The sequence below is a fragment of the Scardinius erythrophthalmus genome, assembly GCF_964197995.2.
Source record: "Scardinius erythrophthalmus genome assembly, chromosome: 11".
Lineage (NCBI taxonomy): Eukaryota > Metazoa > Chordata > Actinopteri > Cypriniformes > Leuciscidae > Scardinius > Scardinius erythrophthalmus.
The window spans coordinates 33,206,404-33,224,137 of record NC_138231.1 but is presented as its reverse complement, the minus strand read 5'-3'; the positions used below and the strand labels follow the sequence as shown (position 1 = coordinate 33,224,137).

At 38.5% G+C, this 17,734-nt stretch overlaps 2 protein-coding genes across 6 annotated transcripts in view; one reads left to right on the top strand and one right to left on the bottom strand.

Moving 5' to 3' along the window:
- snx17 (sorting nexin 17) overlaps positions 1–8,949 on the top strand; it is a 31,060-nt gene extending 22,111 nt beyond the window's left edge. The window contains exons 8-15 of one of the 2 annotated variants that reach the window (XM_081377921.1): positions 1,644–1,713; positions 1,946–2,038; positions 2,216–2,419; positions 3,965–4,093; positions 4,235–4,312; positions 4,764–4,838; positions 4,936–4,977; positions 6,738–8,949. In XM_081377921.1, coding sequence (XP_081234047.1) covers positions 1,644–1,713; positions 1,946–2,038; positions 2,216–2,419; positions 3,965–4,093; positions 4,235–4,312; positions 4,764–4,838; positions 4,936–4,977; positions 6,738–6,857 — 811 coding nt within the window. In that variant the 3' untranslated portion in view covers positions 6,858–8,949. Of the gene's footprint in view, positions 1–1,643; positions 1,714–1,945; positions 2,039–2,215; positions 2,420–3,964; positions 4,094–4,234; positions 4,313–4,760; positions 4,839–4,935; positions 4,978–6,737 lie in introns of both variants that reach the window. The other variant, XM_081377920.1, reaches the window with a different exon arrangement.
- Positions 8,950–9,411: 462 nt separating this feature from the next.
- Positions 9,412–16,964, bottom strand: znf513a (zinc finger protein 513a). 4 transcript variants are annotated; one of them, XR_014031027.1, is made up of 6 exons: positions 16,745–16,962; positions 16,321–16,434; positions 13,326–13,460; positions 11,290–11,973; positions 10,287–11,206; positions 9,412–10,107 (listed from the first exon to the last, which is right to left on the bottom strand). XR_014031027.1 is itself a non-coding variant. In XM_081377919.1 (5 exons), exons 2-5 carry the CDS (start codon positions 16,358–16,360, stop codon positions 10,428–10,430), a joined length of 1,638 nt encoding a protein of 545 aa, XP_081234045.1. In that variant the 5' UTR covers positions 16,361–16,434; positions 16,745–16,964; the 3' UTR covers positions 9,412–10,427. The 4 variants fall into 4 exon arrangements, 1 of the variants encoding a protein (XP_081234045.1); XR_014031028.1 differs by having other exon boundaries at positions 9,413–10,107; positions 10,268–11,206; XR_014031029.1 differs by having other exon boundaries at positions 9,422–10,107; positions 10,316–11,206.
- Positions 16,965–17,734: the final 770 nt, after the last annotated feature.

The window sequence follows — 17,734 nt, the reverse complement described above, 5'->3', positions numbered from 1 at the left end:
GCAAATAAATGTAGCCTTTGTGAGCATAGGAGACATAGGAGTACATTTTTGAAAAGTTCCCATGCCTTCTTTTCTCCTTGCTGTCTGTCATGTATAGTTTAACCCTAGAATGCATGAACCAAAAGTCCTGCACGAATGCATAAAGGGGGTCAAAGTGACCCATACTGGAATTAATGTACTATAAATGAAATAATTGAATTAATTGATGATACATAAATAATATATCAAACATGTTTATTTTTCCAGTTTCCTTGAAAATATACATTATAAAGATGTAAAGTAGATGCAGTTGTACTTTTTCTTTATTTTCTTATTTAGATCTACTATAGAATATATTCAAGTCTGAACCTTCACTCCCCACATTTCTCACAGACCATGTGAAAATGATCTTTTCAGACAGAGACAGAACATTTCACATAAGATTTGCACCTTTCTAAGCATAACGTTTGCACCTTTCCTTTGTTTCTTGTAGCTTTTCTCTACTGCATCTAAATTTGCATACTGTCTGAGTAGGTTCCATTTGAGAACTTCATGACTGTTAAAAAAATGATGCATGTGTATAGTATGAATAAAGTATTATCAAGCATGAATGTGTGTAGAATGAATGCAGTCTGAATATACTACATCCGCTGCCATGTGAGCTATTGAGTGAGTGTTGTCATTTCCCTGCCATTTGCAACTCCTCTCCAATTTTCCATGGATATAGTGTCCATTGAATGTGAAACTCATAATCTTGGCAGAACTAGCAGGTTAATCCATAAAATTTCAAGAAAATCAATATTATTATTATTATTATTGACTTGAAATGTATCCAAAAAAACGTGAGTCCAAATTCCATAGGAAATGAATACTGGTCGGTTAGACCCCCTTTATGCATTCTTGACCAAGAATCTGATCGGTCACATTCATGACCAAGAAATATGAAAATGACATTGATAAGGGTCAGAAGCATGTTTATTTTTTTTTTAGAGAGAATATAGATATAAATGTTCTCATTGATAAAATATTTTAAAAAATCACAGCATGTCCCTTTATGCATTCTAGGGTTAAGAAATGTTCAAAATCATCAACTGCTAAACGCTTTTAAATGAGATTTAACGGATATCCAGTCTTGGCTGCTATGGGAACAATATGTACTGTTATGCAAGATTGTATCTCTGTGCTCTTACAAACTCTGCTAAAAACATATTTCTGCCCACAGCGTGAAGAAAATAGTTTTTGACATATGGACGTTCAGGATGGCCATTGAGCTGAAGACTGCTTGTTTGCCAGATTATCTTTTACTTCTAGGCAAATGGAGAAATACACTGCAGCAGCATTTGTTCAATAGCAAATAAGATACTATTTCCATATAGATTTAGGCAGATGCTTTGTTACAAGACAGAACTCTTCTTTTGTCTATGTTTAACTTAATTAAATATTTAATTGAATGTTTTGTAGACAATTGGTATGCTTTTTTTCTTGTCAGATCCTCAGGCATGTGTACATAAAGGGTGTGGTTATGCAGTAAAATGCAGTGCACATGATTTTAGTGCTTAATGGTTTTAGATGATACATCAGACAACGGATGTGATCAAAAGGTAAATTATAGTATGTCCCTGAAATAACTTTCAAATCATTATTGTTTCCTGTCCTATTCTCAGCTACTGGGACACAGCGTACGACAGTGATGTCATGGACGACCGTGTGGGACTCAACTTGTTATATGCTCAGGTAACAGTCACATATTTTAAAAGGTTGTCAAAAAGTTGTCAATGTGCATAATGGTTCTGGAAAATAACGTTGCTTGTGTTCTAAATTGGTCCTTTCTTTTTTGTTATTGACACTTTGTGGGATTCATAAAAGGCTTAATTATAGTCTCTGCCAGTGTTGTTGCTTTCGTTAACGAAAATCGAAAAGTTAGTCAGTGTGAGAAACTGCTTTTTCCCCCTCTTCTTCCTCTCAGACGGTGTCTGACATAGAGCGGGGATGGATCCTTGTGAACAAAGAGCAGCACAGACAGCTGAAATCCCTACAGGAAAAGGGCTCAAAGAAGGAGGTACGGCTGAGCCCCACCCCACCACACACGTTATTTGATCTCCCTAGTGTCTATGAGCAAGAAATGGACTGCTTCTATAAAAGCTGAAGTCCATTCTCAGACCTGACTGTATAATGGTGAAGCTTTGTTAATCTAATCATCTGTGTTTGTTAATTTACCAACTGTTTTCTCCCACAGTTCATCAGATTGGCTCAGACACTAAAGTACTACGGCTATATCAAGTTTGATCCCTGCATCACAGATTTTCCAGAGAAGGGCTGTCATGTTATAGTCGGTGCCGGCAACAATGAACTCAACTTTCACGTCAAACTGCCCAGCGAACAGATGAAAGAGGGAAGCTTCAAAGTCACGCGCATGAGATGCTGGCGGGTCACTTCATCTGTAAGTTTGATAGATAAGGGCTTTTACAATACAAAGTCTTAAGATGTAGTCGCATTGGCAAACTTGTCCATTGTCCATTGTGTAGCAATGTATGAAGCACAGCTCACACATAAGCCACTTTCAAACCAAGCAGCTTTTTTGTTGGTCAATCCAGCGCATTGGCTTGTCCAAATTGAGCACAAGCAAAATATGTGTGGAGAACTTTTTCGCCTTCATGCAGATTCCAGTTCAAATGATTGGATTGTGTAGAGTAAATATAACCGCACATTTATGCCGGATTCACACTACACAAAATCAGGCACAATCCGTTTGACGTAGGGTGTCGTGGTGATTCGTAAATGACGATGCCCATCTGGACGCAAGAATCGATTGTTTTATCTTGTATAGTGTGTCATAGTGGACGCCAATCGACAACGTGATGTTGTAATATGTTGTATGATGTAAATAGTATGTTGTTGTCAACATTAGACATTTCAAAAGTCTTTCAGAGGCTGAATTTGCAGAAAAGCTTGTAATTTAGCAGTTCCACCAGAGTCCTTTCCTAAAGTATATGAGTAGTTAAGAGAGGTTCTTGACCTTGTGACGTCAAGTAATGTCATGTTTTTTAAGGAAGAACTGCATTTTTAGAACTAATTAGACACTGTTTTAAATTAAACAGGCAAGCAGTATTTAATTTTATTTAGCCTGGTTTATTGAAATCTTTATAAAAAGAAACATGGTTTAGGAAAATAAAGGCAAAAATCTAACTTTAAAACCCCTTATTTTTCCAAATGATCTGTACTACTTTTTACAGTTAAGATGTAGGAACATTCCTTTTGCATCTCCAGACAACTCTTCTCCAAATTCTTTCTATGACTGTCCCTTCAGGCATGTCTGGTTGGTCTATTTCTGAAAATGGGAAGTTAAAACAACCAAAAAGCCACTTACAGAAGGAAAAGAGACTGTGCTCTGTCATCTACCAGACACTCATCCATCTATCCATTCGTATTTATTTCATGGGACTCCTGCCCTGCATTTACACTAAATGTATCCCTTTATGGTTTTCTGCAGCCGTATTAGTATACAAGAATTAGGAAACAAAATAAAGATGATCTAAATCTTCATTCTAAAATAGATGAATGCACGTTCTGGTGTTTCATTAGCGAGAGGAAGTTGTCTTCTTCAGTGGTCTTGGCTTGGTATTTGCCTTAGAATAGCAGAGTTGTGTTACTAATGAGCTCAGAATGGCCGCCCTCTGACGCAGAGGATGCTGGGACTGCACAGCCGTGTCTTTCTAATGGGACTGAGAGAGTTTCCTGTGTCTGTGTAAAGTTGTTTGTTTTGTGTCATCTGAGACAATTCTAATGAGACACTTTTGTGTTTTGTGCTCGTGATGCAATGTAATTATGAGGACGATGACATTTAGAGCAGAGCTAATGATGACTAATTGAGCTTTGAAGGTAATTGCTATGTAGAGGAGTTTAGAAATGGCCGCTGTAATTGCCTCGACACAAATAACAATAATTACGATGATCGTATTTGTGATGACCCGGCTTGACTCTACAGCAGGTGCCTGTGGCGAACGGTACCGCGAACCCAAGCAGCTCCAGTAAATGTGATGTGAAACTAGAGCTGGCCTTTGAGTACTTGATGAGTAAAGACCGTCTGCAGTGGGTCACCATCACCAGTCCACAGGTCAGTCGCAGAATGTGTTGAAATGTGATACTATAATGTCTAAATAAATAAAAAATCAAATGAATCATCATTTTAAACGCTACAGGTGATTACTGAGATTAGACCGCTGGACTAAGGGACTTTTTGTTTTTTTTGCCCCAGGCCATCATGATGAGTATCTGTCTGCAGTCTATGGTGGATGAGCTAATGGTGAAGAAATCTGGCGGAAGCATTAAAAAGGTCACTAGATCTATGTTTGTCTTCTTGTAAAGACCTGTCAAATATCTTTGGGAATATCTTTCAGTAGGTTGATGTGACTGTGTTTGTTTTATTTGAGTTTGTCATAATGAATTTTGACAATGATAAACCCTTTCAGGATAATAGGCTTAATTGTGTGGTATATTTGAAACTGGATTTTCAATTAAATGAATGGGAATGTCAAAAGCAAGCGCTGCAACAACTGAAAAAAGCCCTTGAAAGTTGTTTCAGTGCAAAAACAACTCTTTTTTTTTTTTTTTTTTCACTTCAATGAAATACTATGAATTTTTTTTATTCTGGAATAATGTGTTTCGATGAATTCTGCACAATAAGACCAGGAATGTGTTTTATGAAAATAAATGTGGTCATGTTTATTTGAAGAGCATTCTCTCTCTTTTTCTCTAAGTTTGTGATTGTGATGTGTTTCCAGCAGATGCAGAAGAAGCGACTGAACGGCACGTTCCAGCGGTCTGACAGTCAGCAAGCTGTGAAGTCTCCTCCGTTACTGGTGGGCATGGAGGTTTTTGCTAATGCAGAACATCTCTACTTTTGATATGGAAGATGTACCATTTGTTAATATGCGATTTTGCATGAATGTTTTTCAGGATTCCCCTGATCCCAGCCGTGAACAAGTAGTCAAACTCTCTGTGAGTTGTCTGTTTTATTTCCTTATAATCAGTTTGCAATGTAAATATCTTCTATACTGTTTCATACCAGTGTTATTTTGGTAACACTTTACAATAAGGTTTCATTTGTTAACATTAAAGGGTTAGTTCACCCAAAAATGAAAATTGTGTCATTAATGACTCACCCTCATGTCGTTCCAAGCCCGTAACGGCCCATTCACACCGGACGCCGAAGCGGCGCGGAACGGAGGCCGCTTCCTTTCGGCGCCCATGTTAACCTATGGTGTCGTTCACACCAGACGCGGTGCGCTGCGGCGCGTCGCGGCCGGCCCGCGCCGTGAAGCGCCAGTTTCGGCGTCTGGTCTATTTTTTTCGCGAGCCGCGAGTGATCCGCGTCCATTCCGGCAGGAAGTCACACCAAGAAACACGAGACATCCGGTCAATTGTCAAAATATTAGCAATTTTCAAATTAAAATACCGCGAGTATTAACAAAAAGTATTAATACAAGAAGTGTACAAACTTCTTGGTTACAGAAACATGGTGTATTCATTTTATGAGGTTATTTACTTACCCATGATGTAAAAAAATAGCTCTGAATAAACAACAACTGAGCAGAAGCGCTTGTAGACCGCCGCGGAGAATACGCCTCTAGTGTGAACAGGCAGGCGCCGGACCGCACGTGATTTTCCGTTCCGCGTCGCTTCGGCGTCCTGTGTGAACCAGGGGTTAGACCTCCGTTCATCTTCGGAACACAGTTAAAGATATTTTAGATTTTGTTCGAGAGCTTTCTGTTCCTCCAATAAAAGTCAATGGACGGCATACTGTTCACGTCCAGAAAGGCAAAACAGACAATAGGCAATATCATCAAAGTAGTCCATGTGACATCAGTGGCTCAATCTTAAATTTATCAAGCGACGAGAATACTTTTTGTGCGCAAAAAGTAAACAAAAATAATTGTTTTTGTTTACTTTTTGCGCACAAAAAGTATTCTCGTCGCTTGATAAACTAACAAACTAACATGAACTAACTATGAGCAATTTGTATAGTATTTATTAATCTTTGTTAACGTTAATAAAGGCATTAATGTTAGTTAAAAATACAGCTGTTCATTGTTTGTTCATGTTACTTCACAGTGCATTAATTAATGTTAACAAATGCAACTTTTGATTTGCCATACACTCTCAGAAAAAAGGTACAAAAGCTGTCACTGGGACAGTACCCTTCAAAAGGGTTCTAATATGTACCATTTAGGTACTAATATGTACACGTTTGGTACCAATATGTACCTTTGAGGGACTTAAATGCACTCTTTAGGTACAAAGGTGTATCTTTTGTAAAGGTACCGCCACAGTGACAGCTTTTGTACCTTTTTTTCTGAGAGTGTAGCATTATGACCAGTGTGAAGCCACATATTAAGGTCTGGGTAGATTCGATGGTAAACAAACAGTCAGTTCTTGGAAAAATTTGTTGGATGGAGGAGAAATTTGTAGGAATAAAGATCTGAGTGACTTTGATAAGGGCCAAATTGGTATGGCAAGGCAACTGGGTCAGAGTATCTCTAAAATGGCAAGGCTTGTGGGATGTTCCCCAAGTAGTTGCTAAGGCACAGTTTCAAATTTTTAGTTTAGTCTCAAGTTCTTCACATAATATTTGTATTTTGTTTTATTTCAGTGTAATTTAAATGAACAAAAAATAAATATTTGTAATAGTTTTAGCGAACAAAAACAGTTTTTTACACTTATCTCCCTGTTGTTTTTTTTTTTTTTTTTTTTTTTCACAGACCAAGCTGTCTTCTGTCTCCCTGAGAGGACTTAGTTCTTCCAACTCAGCCAGTGACATCAGCGGCAATGATTTCCATGGAAACTACGCTTTTGAAGGAATAGGGGACGATGACCTGTGATGAAGTCGTCCTCATAGACTGGACTGAAGGAGTCTGATTCATTTAGCGGTTTCTCTGCGTTGAGTGTAGTTTAATAGATGCCCAGTTCTGCAATATTGTAACCCCTTTCTGAAAGAATTAGATTAAGGGTCTCACAAATGGCCTATGAAGCCTCTCATTAGTTTTATGAGAGGCCTCAGATTCAGTGCTCGCTCAATTAAAGTCAAAGAAATTGGATAATTTCAGATTTGAGGCATAATTGGAGATTTCAAAGGTTACATAGGCACCTCGGGGGAGGTTACTGCATTCAGGAAAGATGTTAATTTAGGCTGTGATGGAAGTTTCTCCTGCAGACGGCTTCATTGAATCATACTTCTTTACTAGAGACACAAAACTGTGCTTTTCCTCTCATATGTCATCTTGCAGACACAAATTCCTGTCATCTCATTTTCTCTTGCTCCTGACTTTAGTTGCCTACTAGAGCAAGATCCATACCAGCAAATTGTGTTGATATGTTCCTTTTAAAATCTATTAAGATTATTATTTAATAGAGAAGTGGTCTTCTTCGTATCGTGCAGTGTGTCAATGTTGCTCAACCTATTGTGTGGTAGCAACACTATGACCTGTAGCTTGGTAGATCTCTGCAGATTCCTTTTTTTTTTTCTCAGGAGAGGTAATCTTGCAGCTAACTCGACCTGATGCCTACTGCATATTCATTGCATATTCTAGATGAAATTGTGGCCTGTTTGTTCTCTGCCTTGCGCTGATTCAACCGCCTTACAGTTCAACTTCTCAAAATGAAAATAAAATGTAGCACCGGACACAAGTTCTCTCATTCTGGCCTCAGCTGTGTCCTGAATCTCGCTTTGTTTTGGTGTGTTCAGCAGGCCCACTTGCACTAGCTGAACCCATGCCATGCCAAGGTTTTTTTTTTTTTTTTTTTTTTTGCACAGTATTAAGAAAGGTAGATGGCTTGGGTATTTATTGAGATATTGACTGTGGGAAAACATCCTGGAACATTTGCAAGAGGTTTGCAGGTCTGTCAGTTGATTTTTTTGTGTGCTTTTTGTCTGTGTTCTGTTATTCAAACCAATATATTAAAAAAAGGTTTGTCATAAATGCCAAAATTATAGTTCACTAAAGCATTTTGCACAGAAAAGTAAAATTATGGTAATGTCACTTTTATAAATGTACATGCAATTAAAAAAGTATTCTGAATATTTACTAATACCTGTATTATCTTTAGTATATTACAAAAAAGAACAGTTGATCAAATATAATCCAGGCTGTGTAAAAAAACTAACATTTATCAGTGTTTACAAAATTGTAGAAAATTGTCAAAAAAGAAGTTTACAAATGTCACATTTAAATTTCAATGATTGTCTTTGTACACTTTATTTTGAAGAATATTATTCCAGACTTTCATTTTTCATTTATATATACATATACATAAAATCCATTTTGTATTGTACTAAATACATCGTGGCAATCATCTCAGAGGACTGATCACATGGTGCTTGGGAAATGGCTGTATTTCACATTTATTCTGGGGTTTTGACTGTCTGCATTGATAGTCATACTAAATGAAATGCTCATATCTTTCATCCCAGATGATTCCCCCATGTGCAGAATGTTTAATGCGAAGATTGTTTAAATCAGTGGTTCCCAACCCTGTCCTGAAGGCCCCCCAACACTACACATTTTCTTTGTCTCCCTAATCAAACACACCTGATTCAACTCATCAGCTCAATTAACCCATGTGATAATGAGCTGATGAGTTGCATCAGGTGTGTTTGAGTAGGGAGACAAAGAAAACGTGCAGTGTTGGGGGGCCTTCAGGACAGGGTTGGGAACCACTGGTTTAAATGTTCTCATACTTTGTGCTGTATGGCTGACTATTTTTTTAACTGATGACTGTAATTTGTGATTGCCATGTTCAGTATGTTCACCAGCATAATCATAATCTAGGATGAAAAGAGTAAACTGTCTGTACTCTTAAATCTTGTACATCTCTCATAAAGCTTATGAGCATGATTTTTTTTAAATCACTTCATTTTAGAATGGAATTTAGAGCCTTCTGGGTTTCAATAAACTTAGGTGCCAAACAACGCTACTCTGTGTATGCGCTTCGTTTTCTGAGGTATTTCAGCATATGAGATTATCATATAGCCTATGTGGCTTGCCTGTAGTAACCACATTGACTCCTATGATTAGCTAGTGCGTAAAATCCCACACAGGAAACCTACCGCAAAAGATCCTGGCATAAATCATTAGCATGATATTTAGCTTTTTTACTTATGATTTGAATGTCAAATTTCCTTTCAATGTAAGCTTTGGCCTCAAAACTGGCTCTAGCACTTCAAACTCATTCGCTGCCCGGGGCTCTGTCATCATTAGCGTGTTTACCAGTGCTGTTCACAGCAGAGCGCGGGGAAGATTACAGCTCTCATTATGAAAGTGTGAGGATTACATACCCACTGCCTGTCTAGGCATCTTAATCACATCCTGCTGGCTACTAGTAACTTCGGTTCAGTTCTGTGATTGAAGATGAAAAGTGAATTAAGACAAAGTTATTAAGCAAGTTTCAACACAAATGTTTTATTTGAGGATATTTAAGGCATTAATGAAACCACTGCATAATAACAAGAAAACACTCAAGCACCACACACCTACAAGATTTCAATGTTCGGTCATTTCTTGGCAACCTTAAGGTTTAACTGCATAATAGGGTTTACGTTTACTGTCGTCCTTCGGTATAGCTAACAATGCCATGGGTGGCAGATACATGCCAAACATTCCTCAGAGATAAAAAATTAAATCACATACAAAAATAAAAGCTCTATGTTCAGCATGACACTAAAATCCACTACGCAACATTTTGCTTCAAGTAAACTCGGACAAATGGCATTTCTCACAGTCAATAAAATACACACAACAATAAAAGGCAACACAATCCCCCAGAATTATTGAGAGCAAAAACAAGATGATTAAAGATCACTATGCTCATCTGTGAAGGCATTTTCACCAGTATGGTTGAGAAGATGGAAAAATGATCAATTACATAAAACCTCGAAACAGTCAACCAAGGTTAACTTAAGTGCATGCAACATGGTGCCAGGCTTAAAGAAGAACTTCGTATGGCAGTGGTGCAGTAGTGTGTTTGGCACTAATAAATGAACCACAGTCAGGCTCAGAACGCTCTTAGAGAGCTTTGGGTAACAAACGTTTTGCCTCGTTCAAAGGCATTCATCAGGAATGTCCAATCCTGCTCCTGGAGGACCACCTTCCTGCAGAGTTTAGTGTCAGCCGGCTCCAAACCAGCCAGGAAGTTTCAAATAATCCTAAAGAACTTGATTAGCTGGTTCAGTAAATGTTTATATAGAGTCTGCAGGAAGGTTGGCCTTCCAGGAGCAGGATTGGACAACCCCTACATTAGGACATTCAGGTAACTGTCTTTGAATTTGACTTCATGTAGCAGCTTGTGATCAATTCCCAAAAATAATTCTGGGCACAAAAGAAAAGGAGGACAACTAACAACGCTTATGCCATTACAGTAAAATCTCATATGGACGACTGTCTTGCCATTTTAGTCTACACCTCTTCCTCGTCCTCCACCTCTTCCTCATTTCCAGGCATCTGCGCTTTAACCCAGCCATCTGTAGTCAGGCTGTGCTTCTTCTGATGTCGTTTGTAATTGTCCCAGTGGCCAGTGGTGTACCCACACTCTTGGCACTTATGGGGCTTCTCGCCCGTGTGGCGCAACATGTGCCGCTTCAGGTTCATACTCTGATTGCAGCTGTAGTTGCAGATTGCACACTGAAAGGGTTTGGCGCCTGAATGCACCCGTTGGTGCCTCTTGAGATTCGCCAGGTTGCCGCAGGCATAGTCACACAGGTGGCACTTGTAGGGTTTCTCACCGGTGTGCACTCGATGGTGCCGCTTGAGGTTGTCGAAGTGGGCGGAGGCGTAGTCGCACTGCGGGCACTTGTATGGCTTCTCTCCGCTGTGGGTCTTCATGTGGCGGGCCAGGTGGTTTGGGTAGTGGGTGAGGAAGGGGCAGGCAGCACAGGTGTAGACCTTGTCCCCTCGCTCAGCGGGGCATCCAGTTGTGTCCTTAGTCAGCATCTCCAGGGTGCACTTGGCGCAGATCTGGGCCGAGGACCCGTCCTCATCATCCAAGGCCATGCCGCACAGGCGACAAGTGAAGGGGAAGAACGCGGGGGGTAGGGCGGCAGGTTCAGAAGGAGCCTGTCCTGACTGCAACACCCCTGTCGACGACGGCTGTGCAAGCCTGAGGCCATCAAAGGTCTGCAAGTAGTTCCCATCCCTTCCCACGTGGGGACGTGAGACAGACTGCACAGCACCTGCAACTGAAGGATGTTGAATTACAACTCACTGTAAAACTCTGTTCAATGTTCTTTCAAGGGGACACACACAGCAGGACCTTACTTACCTTCAGTGGGGGCAGGAGCCGCTTCCTTTTCCTTCTGACCCACAGTAGTGTGATTTAAACAGTTGCCACTGACCGGCTGAGTGGCAGTCTGACCCGGGCTTACAGCTAAATGCATGCGCTGGTGCCTCTTCAGGTTCCCTAAGGAACTGCATGCAAACGTGCAGTGGTTGCATTTGTAGGGCTTTTCTCCGGTGTGTATGCGCAAGTGCCTTTGCAAGTTCACTAGTTGTGCCGATGCATAGGAGCACAGCGGACACCCGTATGGTTTTTCGCCATTGTGTGTCTTCATGTGCCTCTTAACGTGGTTAGTGTAGCGTGAAGTGAAACCACAGAGCGTGCATGAGTGGAGCTTCAGGGAGCTATCCTCGCCACCAGCGCCCTCATTCCCTCCCCCTCTAGACTCTAAGCCCAAACAGAGCTTCCTGTCCACAACGCCATCCGCATTCCCTTTGCAGCAGCGCATGCAGTAGGGCCCCACCAAGTCCATGCCGGGTCCCAGGGGGTCTTCCAGGAGCTGACCACAGCCCCTGCAAGAGAGGTAAGAGGGAAAGGCAGACTCAGAAACCCTCTCTTCACGCTCGCTTTCGGTTGCGCGGAGGTCGTCAGCGTCACTCTCCATACTGAGGCGGCTGAAGGGGGAGCTCTCCTCGTCTCCCAGGGGGAAGCCAGGCAGACTGATGTCAGCTGTACAGGACCACAGCAGGACACTGCATTACATTATGCAGCTGTATAGATATGTGTTCTGCAATCTGAGACAGTGTGCAAGCATTCAAATACAACAGAAATTTCAAAAGATAAAGACACTATTTCAGTATCTGTAGCAAGTAAGTTGACAGTAACACTAGTATCTTAGTATTACGAGTTGCTGACTGAGGACAAATACACACAAAATGGTTTAGGAAAACCTCTCATGCCAAATGAGAATCTATAATTGTATTAAAAGTACAAAAATTACAAGGAGAGCACAAAACATCAACAGCTGAAAGATATTTTTTTACGCATTTGTACTTACCCACTAAGCCAAAGGACAAATGTTACTTAAATTCTGATAGCAACAAATAAAAGGTGGTACTCCAACAAAACCCAAGGCTACAGTGTTTCTGCTCAGTCTTTCTGTGAAACGAAGTTTTCCTTCTGCAAGCGGTGTCCTCATGCACATGCAATGTGTAGAAATGTGTGAGTCTGAAGTCTGAACGGGCCTTTATATCGCCCGTTTCAGAAACCCCAGGTGGATGATTACCCAGCCTAATGATAATGATGATGACTATAATGGTCCTGCTGATGATGATGATGATGATGAGGGGGAGATGATGATGATGATGATGATGATGATGATGATGATGACAACTATGATAAAGACCCTGAGAGGAGATGATGATGATGATGATGATGATGACTAAATGCCTTATTATAATGTGTCCTTGATGGTGATGACTGTCTTGATGACCCTTATATAATAGTGTATTTTTTTCCTGATTTGCCATTTTGAAATAGTATGTTCTGTCAGAATGCCAAAACCAGTAAAATTTTCCAGGGAGGTAGGCTCTCTTCTCTCATCTGTATATGAAAGATCACACTGCTTGCTGACAGACAAAATGCAGCATGTTTGCATAATAGCGTTAACATTACAGGTCAGTCTTTGCAGTTAATATCCATATTGAGAACATATGGCTCTTCATGAATGCCAGCAATACATCATCAAAAGCATATGTTTTAAATCCTCAAGATTTGTCAGTAACCATCATAGAATAGTCATAGCCAAGTAATACATTTTATAGAGACTGCTTTCACAATTTTAAAAAATGGTTTTCAAAACTTTTTTATTACAGTTGGAACCCTGTAATATGAGCTAGTTTCCAAAATCTGAATTAAATTTGGTCTTTGTAATACATTTTTTTTATTTATTATATCTTTGCATGAAACTAGTTGTACCAAGGGAACTGGCACAATTATCCTGTGGCAGTGGCACAGATTTGGATTTGGATGACAAGAACACATCCCTACCAAAGTCGGGCTCGAAAAGTCAAGTAACTCACCTGAGAACTTTTCAAGGCCTATGATCTTGTTGTCATTGTCAGGATCTGAGAACTCGAGTTCTTGTCCCAGGAGAAAGTCGCTCTCAAAGGTAAGGCTTGCTGGACGTACGGTGCCTAAACCATCTTCAGAATCCACTGAAAGCAAAGGCTCATGGTTAAATACAGCAGCAATGGCATTCATTAGAAGAAGATCATGCAACTTGACCTATGCATATTTTATGAGCCATTTCTGTCCTTACCTTTGTGGTAATGCCTGTTGATGTTAATGTGTATATTATTAATCTATTTACTTACCTATTTTTTTCAAGGTTTAATTTTTTATTAATATGTGACCCTGGACCACAAAACCAGTCACATGGGTCAATTTTCTGAAATTGCAATTTTTACATCATATGAAAGCTGAATAAATAAGCTTTCCATTGATGGATATCATTGTTAGGATAGGAGAATATTTGGCCGAGATACAACTATTTGAAAATCTGGAATCTGAGAGTGCAAAAAAAAAATCTAAACATTGAGAAAATCGTTCATTTATGTTCAAAAGTTGTCCATTTATGTTCGTGATTGTGCTGCATTCACTCACAAAAATAAATGTTTTATATACAGTGCTATGCATAAGTTTAGACACCCATGCTAAAGTTGACTAAAAAGAGGAATAAAAAATCATCTTTTGGAAATTGAACTTAATGCCTTAATTAAAAAAATTAGGAAAAATCCAACCTTTAAGGACACCAATTTTCTTTGTGAATGAATTATGTATCGTAAATAAATAAATGTTCTTCCTTAAAATACAGGGTGCATAAGTCTGGACACCCCTATGTTAAATTCCCATAGAGGCAGGCAGATTTTTATTTTTAAAGGCCAGTTACTTCATGGATCCAGGATACTATGCATCCTGATAAAGTTCCCTTGGCCTTTGGAATTAAAATAGCCCCACATCATCACATAGAGATTGGCATGGTTTTATTTCAGTTAGCCTAATAGCTGGTTTGATTTGCATTGAGAGATGATCTTATGGAAAGTACTCCATGCCAATCTCTAGGTAATGGTGAAGGCTATGTGATGATGTGGGGCTATTTTAATTCCAAAGGCCAAGGGAACTTTATCAGGATGCATAGTATCCTGGATCCATGAAGTAACTGGCCTTTAAAAATAAAAATCTGCCTGCCTCTATGGGAATTTAACAAAGGGGGTGTCCAGACTTATGCACCCTGTATTTTAAGGAAGAACATTTATTTATTTATGAAACATTATTCATTCACAAAGAAAATTGGTGTCCTTAAAGGTTGGATTTTTCCTAATTTTTTTAATTAAGGCATTAAGTTCAATTTCCAAAAGATGATTTTTTATTCCTCTTTTTAGTCAACTTTAGCATGGGTGTCTAAACTTATGCATAGCACTGTATTTACGGTAGGAAATTTACTAAATGTCTTCATGGAAAGAAAGTAATCTTTACTTAATATCCTAATGATTTTTGGCAATTGCCACAAATATACCCGTGCTACTTGTGACTGGTTTTGTGATCCAGGGTCACATATATATTTTATTTAAAAAAATGTTTTTTCAAAGGATGTAAAATTATGTACTAAAGCCCTGTGAATCCCACTCAGCAGCTGTAAACTTCATAAGAGGAATACTGAATCTTTGTAACAATTAATCAACAAGAAATTATTTAATCAGCTATCATCACTTTCAGCCATGTGGCTTTTTTTTTTTTAAAGATGTTTTTTAAATGATACTTTTTCACACTCTGATTAGTTTATTTCATTTCTCATTTCAACAAGTCACAATGTATACATTGTGTTTAAAAGCATTCTGGGGTTAAAAAGACATTTTAAACATTTTCTGAAGAAAATTATTGACTCATTGACTAATTGAAAAACTAATTGAAAATTATTGAAATTTATTGACAATTAAATTATATTTTCATTCTATTTGCATAATTTGGACAAAATTACAGTTTGATTGGAAATACAATAACAATTTGTGTTTTTTTCATTACACATCAGGTCTCAAATTTCATTTCAACTATGTGCATAGCTCATCTTTACAAGTAGAAAAATTGCTGGTCATGAAACCACTAGATGATCTTAATTTTTAAAAATGTAATAACATTTTATAATGAACAGTCAGCTACTATACATGAAAAGTAATAGTAAAGATAAATAAAGAAGGCAATGTAAAATGTTTCCAAGACAGTTTTAATGTGACCTTCATATAACAAAAAGGGAAAATAAGCAGCCCATTATGCAGTAGTGACTTCTTACTGGCCCTGGCTTTACTGTAGATTTACTGCCATCTACTGGGCGAGATTGAAAATAATGACCACTTTTTGAGAAGAAAAGAACAATGAACAACCAATACTTTAGCAGGAGTTAATGTTTAAAGCAAGTCAAATATTATTCAATTATTTACCATGACAGTCACCATCTAAATCTAAAATGACTTCATATTAAATGAATTAAACTGTGTATACAGCTAAACTCAGCTTATCTTCATAATCTGACACAAACACAGAAATAACTCCTAGTTTTGTTAGCCACATAATACATTTCAAGACACCAGATTTACAGCATATATAATCATCAGAAGATTCTTGTCTGACACCTGAAAGCACAATTCAAAATCAAGATGATCAAAACAGATGGCAGTGCAATTATTATGTTTCTGTGAGACCTGCTGTCAATAAAAATAATTACTATTTAATTATAAGTTATTATAATTATATATAGTTTAGACCACACAGTCCAGATGTCCCTGCTATTACTGTAACAAAGAGTCAGCTTATTGATAGCTAACATTTAGGAGATTTTGGACAGATATGTCCAAGTTTAAATGGCTCAAGAGCATATGACAGTTTTAATTATAAGGCAAGACCACGTGACCAGTTTAATAATCTTTCTGTGAATTAGTAAACACTTACGAAAACAAAACGCACGTGAAAGGAATGAAGCAAACCATTTAGCTGACAATACTAGGTGAAAAAGCAGCTTACACTTGACAGGTTGTGGATTCTGCTGTTTTCTTCTTGGCATCTTCCAGTCAGCCTTTTTATTTGCAACCTCCTCTGGATTCCCTCGAAAAGAATCAACTCATTCTCCAAAGTAGCCTTCGAAAGCATTGAAATAACAGACGTTACTGTACTGACATGCACGTCAACACAACCTTTATAACAGATACATGGGCTAACGTGCTAATCTTACAGTGTCATTTAACATAAATAAGACTGGCGTTATTTATAGCACAGACAGGATATTTTAAACTCGTAGTGCGACAGAATGCATGTCTGTAGTCGTGTGTTGCACACGTACTGAATTGCATGACTCTTGCCGCCCAGCCTGTCGACATGAAGCTAGCACACAAATCTAAACACTCAACTCCAGCTATATTGTCAAGCTCAGCAGATGTCATAAATATACCTGCTCTTTCTGCCTGACACGTCAAACAACGGTTCCCGTCGAGGCAAAACAGCGGCGTCTGACGGTGCACTACTGCTCACGAGCCGCCATTCCATAACACAGCGACCACAAAGAAAGGCAATTAATGCTCTTTTTTCATAACTTAATTGATTTCCAAATTGCCATTGTATACATTTTTCTTCCGCTACCGTTGCGTATTTCCGCTTCCTCAGTGACGCGTATCCGGGTACGTTGCTCCCTCTCTATTTTTACTTTTCTCTTTTTATGGAATGTAATTTATAGCTAAAATAAAGGAAAGCCTAATGTTAGATTTAGGTTTTTTTATTATTCATTTTAGCACATTTGATTCACATGGGCGTAATAAATAATAACTGCTATATTATAACAACAACAGCAGCAACATTATATTATATTTATATTATATTATATTAGTAATACAACAACGTTCAATTTTTATATTTTATTTGTTTATTAATCGTAAACCGTAGCAAAAGTGTACATATCAAACTACGTACAGTCTTGAATACACACACGTCTTAACTTAATGTTATAACTTATTAGTATCATATTGCATTGTTATGAAATGGGCTAATATAATACCGTTATGCTCAATTGTTTGCACAATTATATTAGCTAAATTACTGAACAGACAACAGATTAAGCCTTTTAAGCTTTTTTATAAAATAAAAAAAATATTTTTTTAAGCCATTTGTTGTTTCCAGAGGCAGGGATCGCTGTTGTCTGGTACTGTTTCGTTCAAATGTGGTTCGTCATTGAATGAATAAGTGATTATACGTCATCGCACGGATTCCGATCACTGCGGTCGCAGCCAGAGCCGGATTAACGCAAAGGCAAACTAGGCACGTGCCTAGGGCCCGATTGGCGGGATGGGGCCCAGACAGAGGGACAAAAAAAAAAAAAAAAAAGTCCTATCTACAATTTATTTCAATATTTATTAGTTAACTAAAAATAGTGACGATGTTTATCTTA

Coding starts and splice junctions, on each gene's coding strand:
- znf513a (XM_081377919.1), bottom strand. CDS start 16,360: ATGCCAAGAAGAAAACAGCAGAATCCACAACCTGTCAAGT. Junction 11,974..13,325: donor AGGCCTTGAAAAGTTCTCAG/GTGAGTTACTTG, acceptor GGTCCTGTACAG/CTGACATCAGTCTGCCTGGC. Junction 11,207..11,289: donor GGCTCCTGCCCCCACTGAAG/GTAAGTAAGGTC, acceptor AACATCCTTCAG/TTGCAGGTGCTGTGCAGTCT.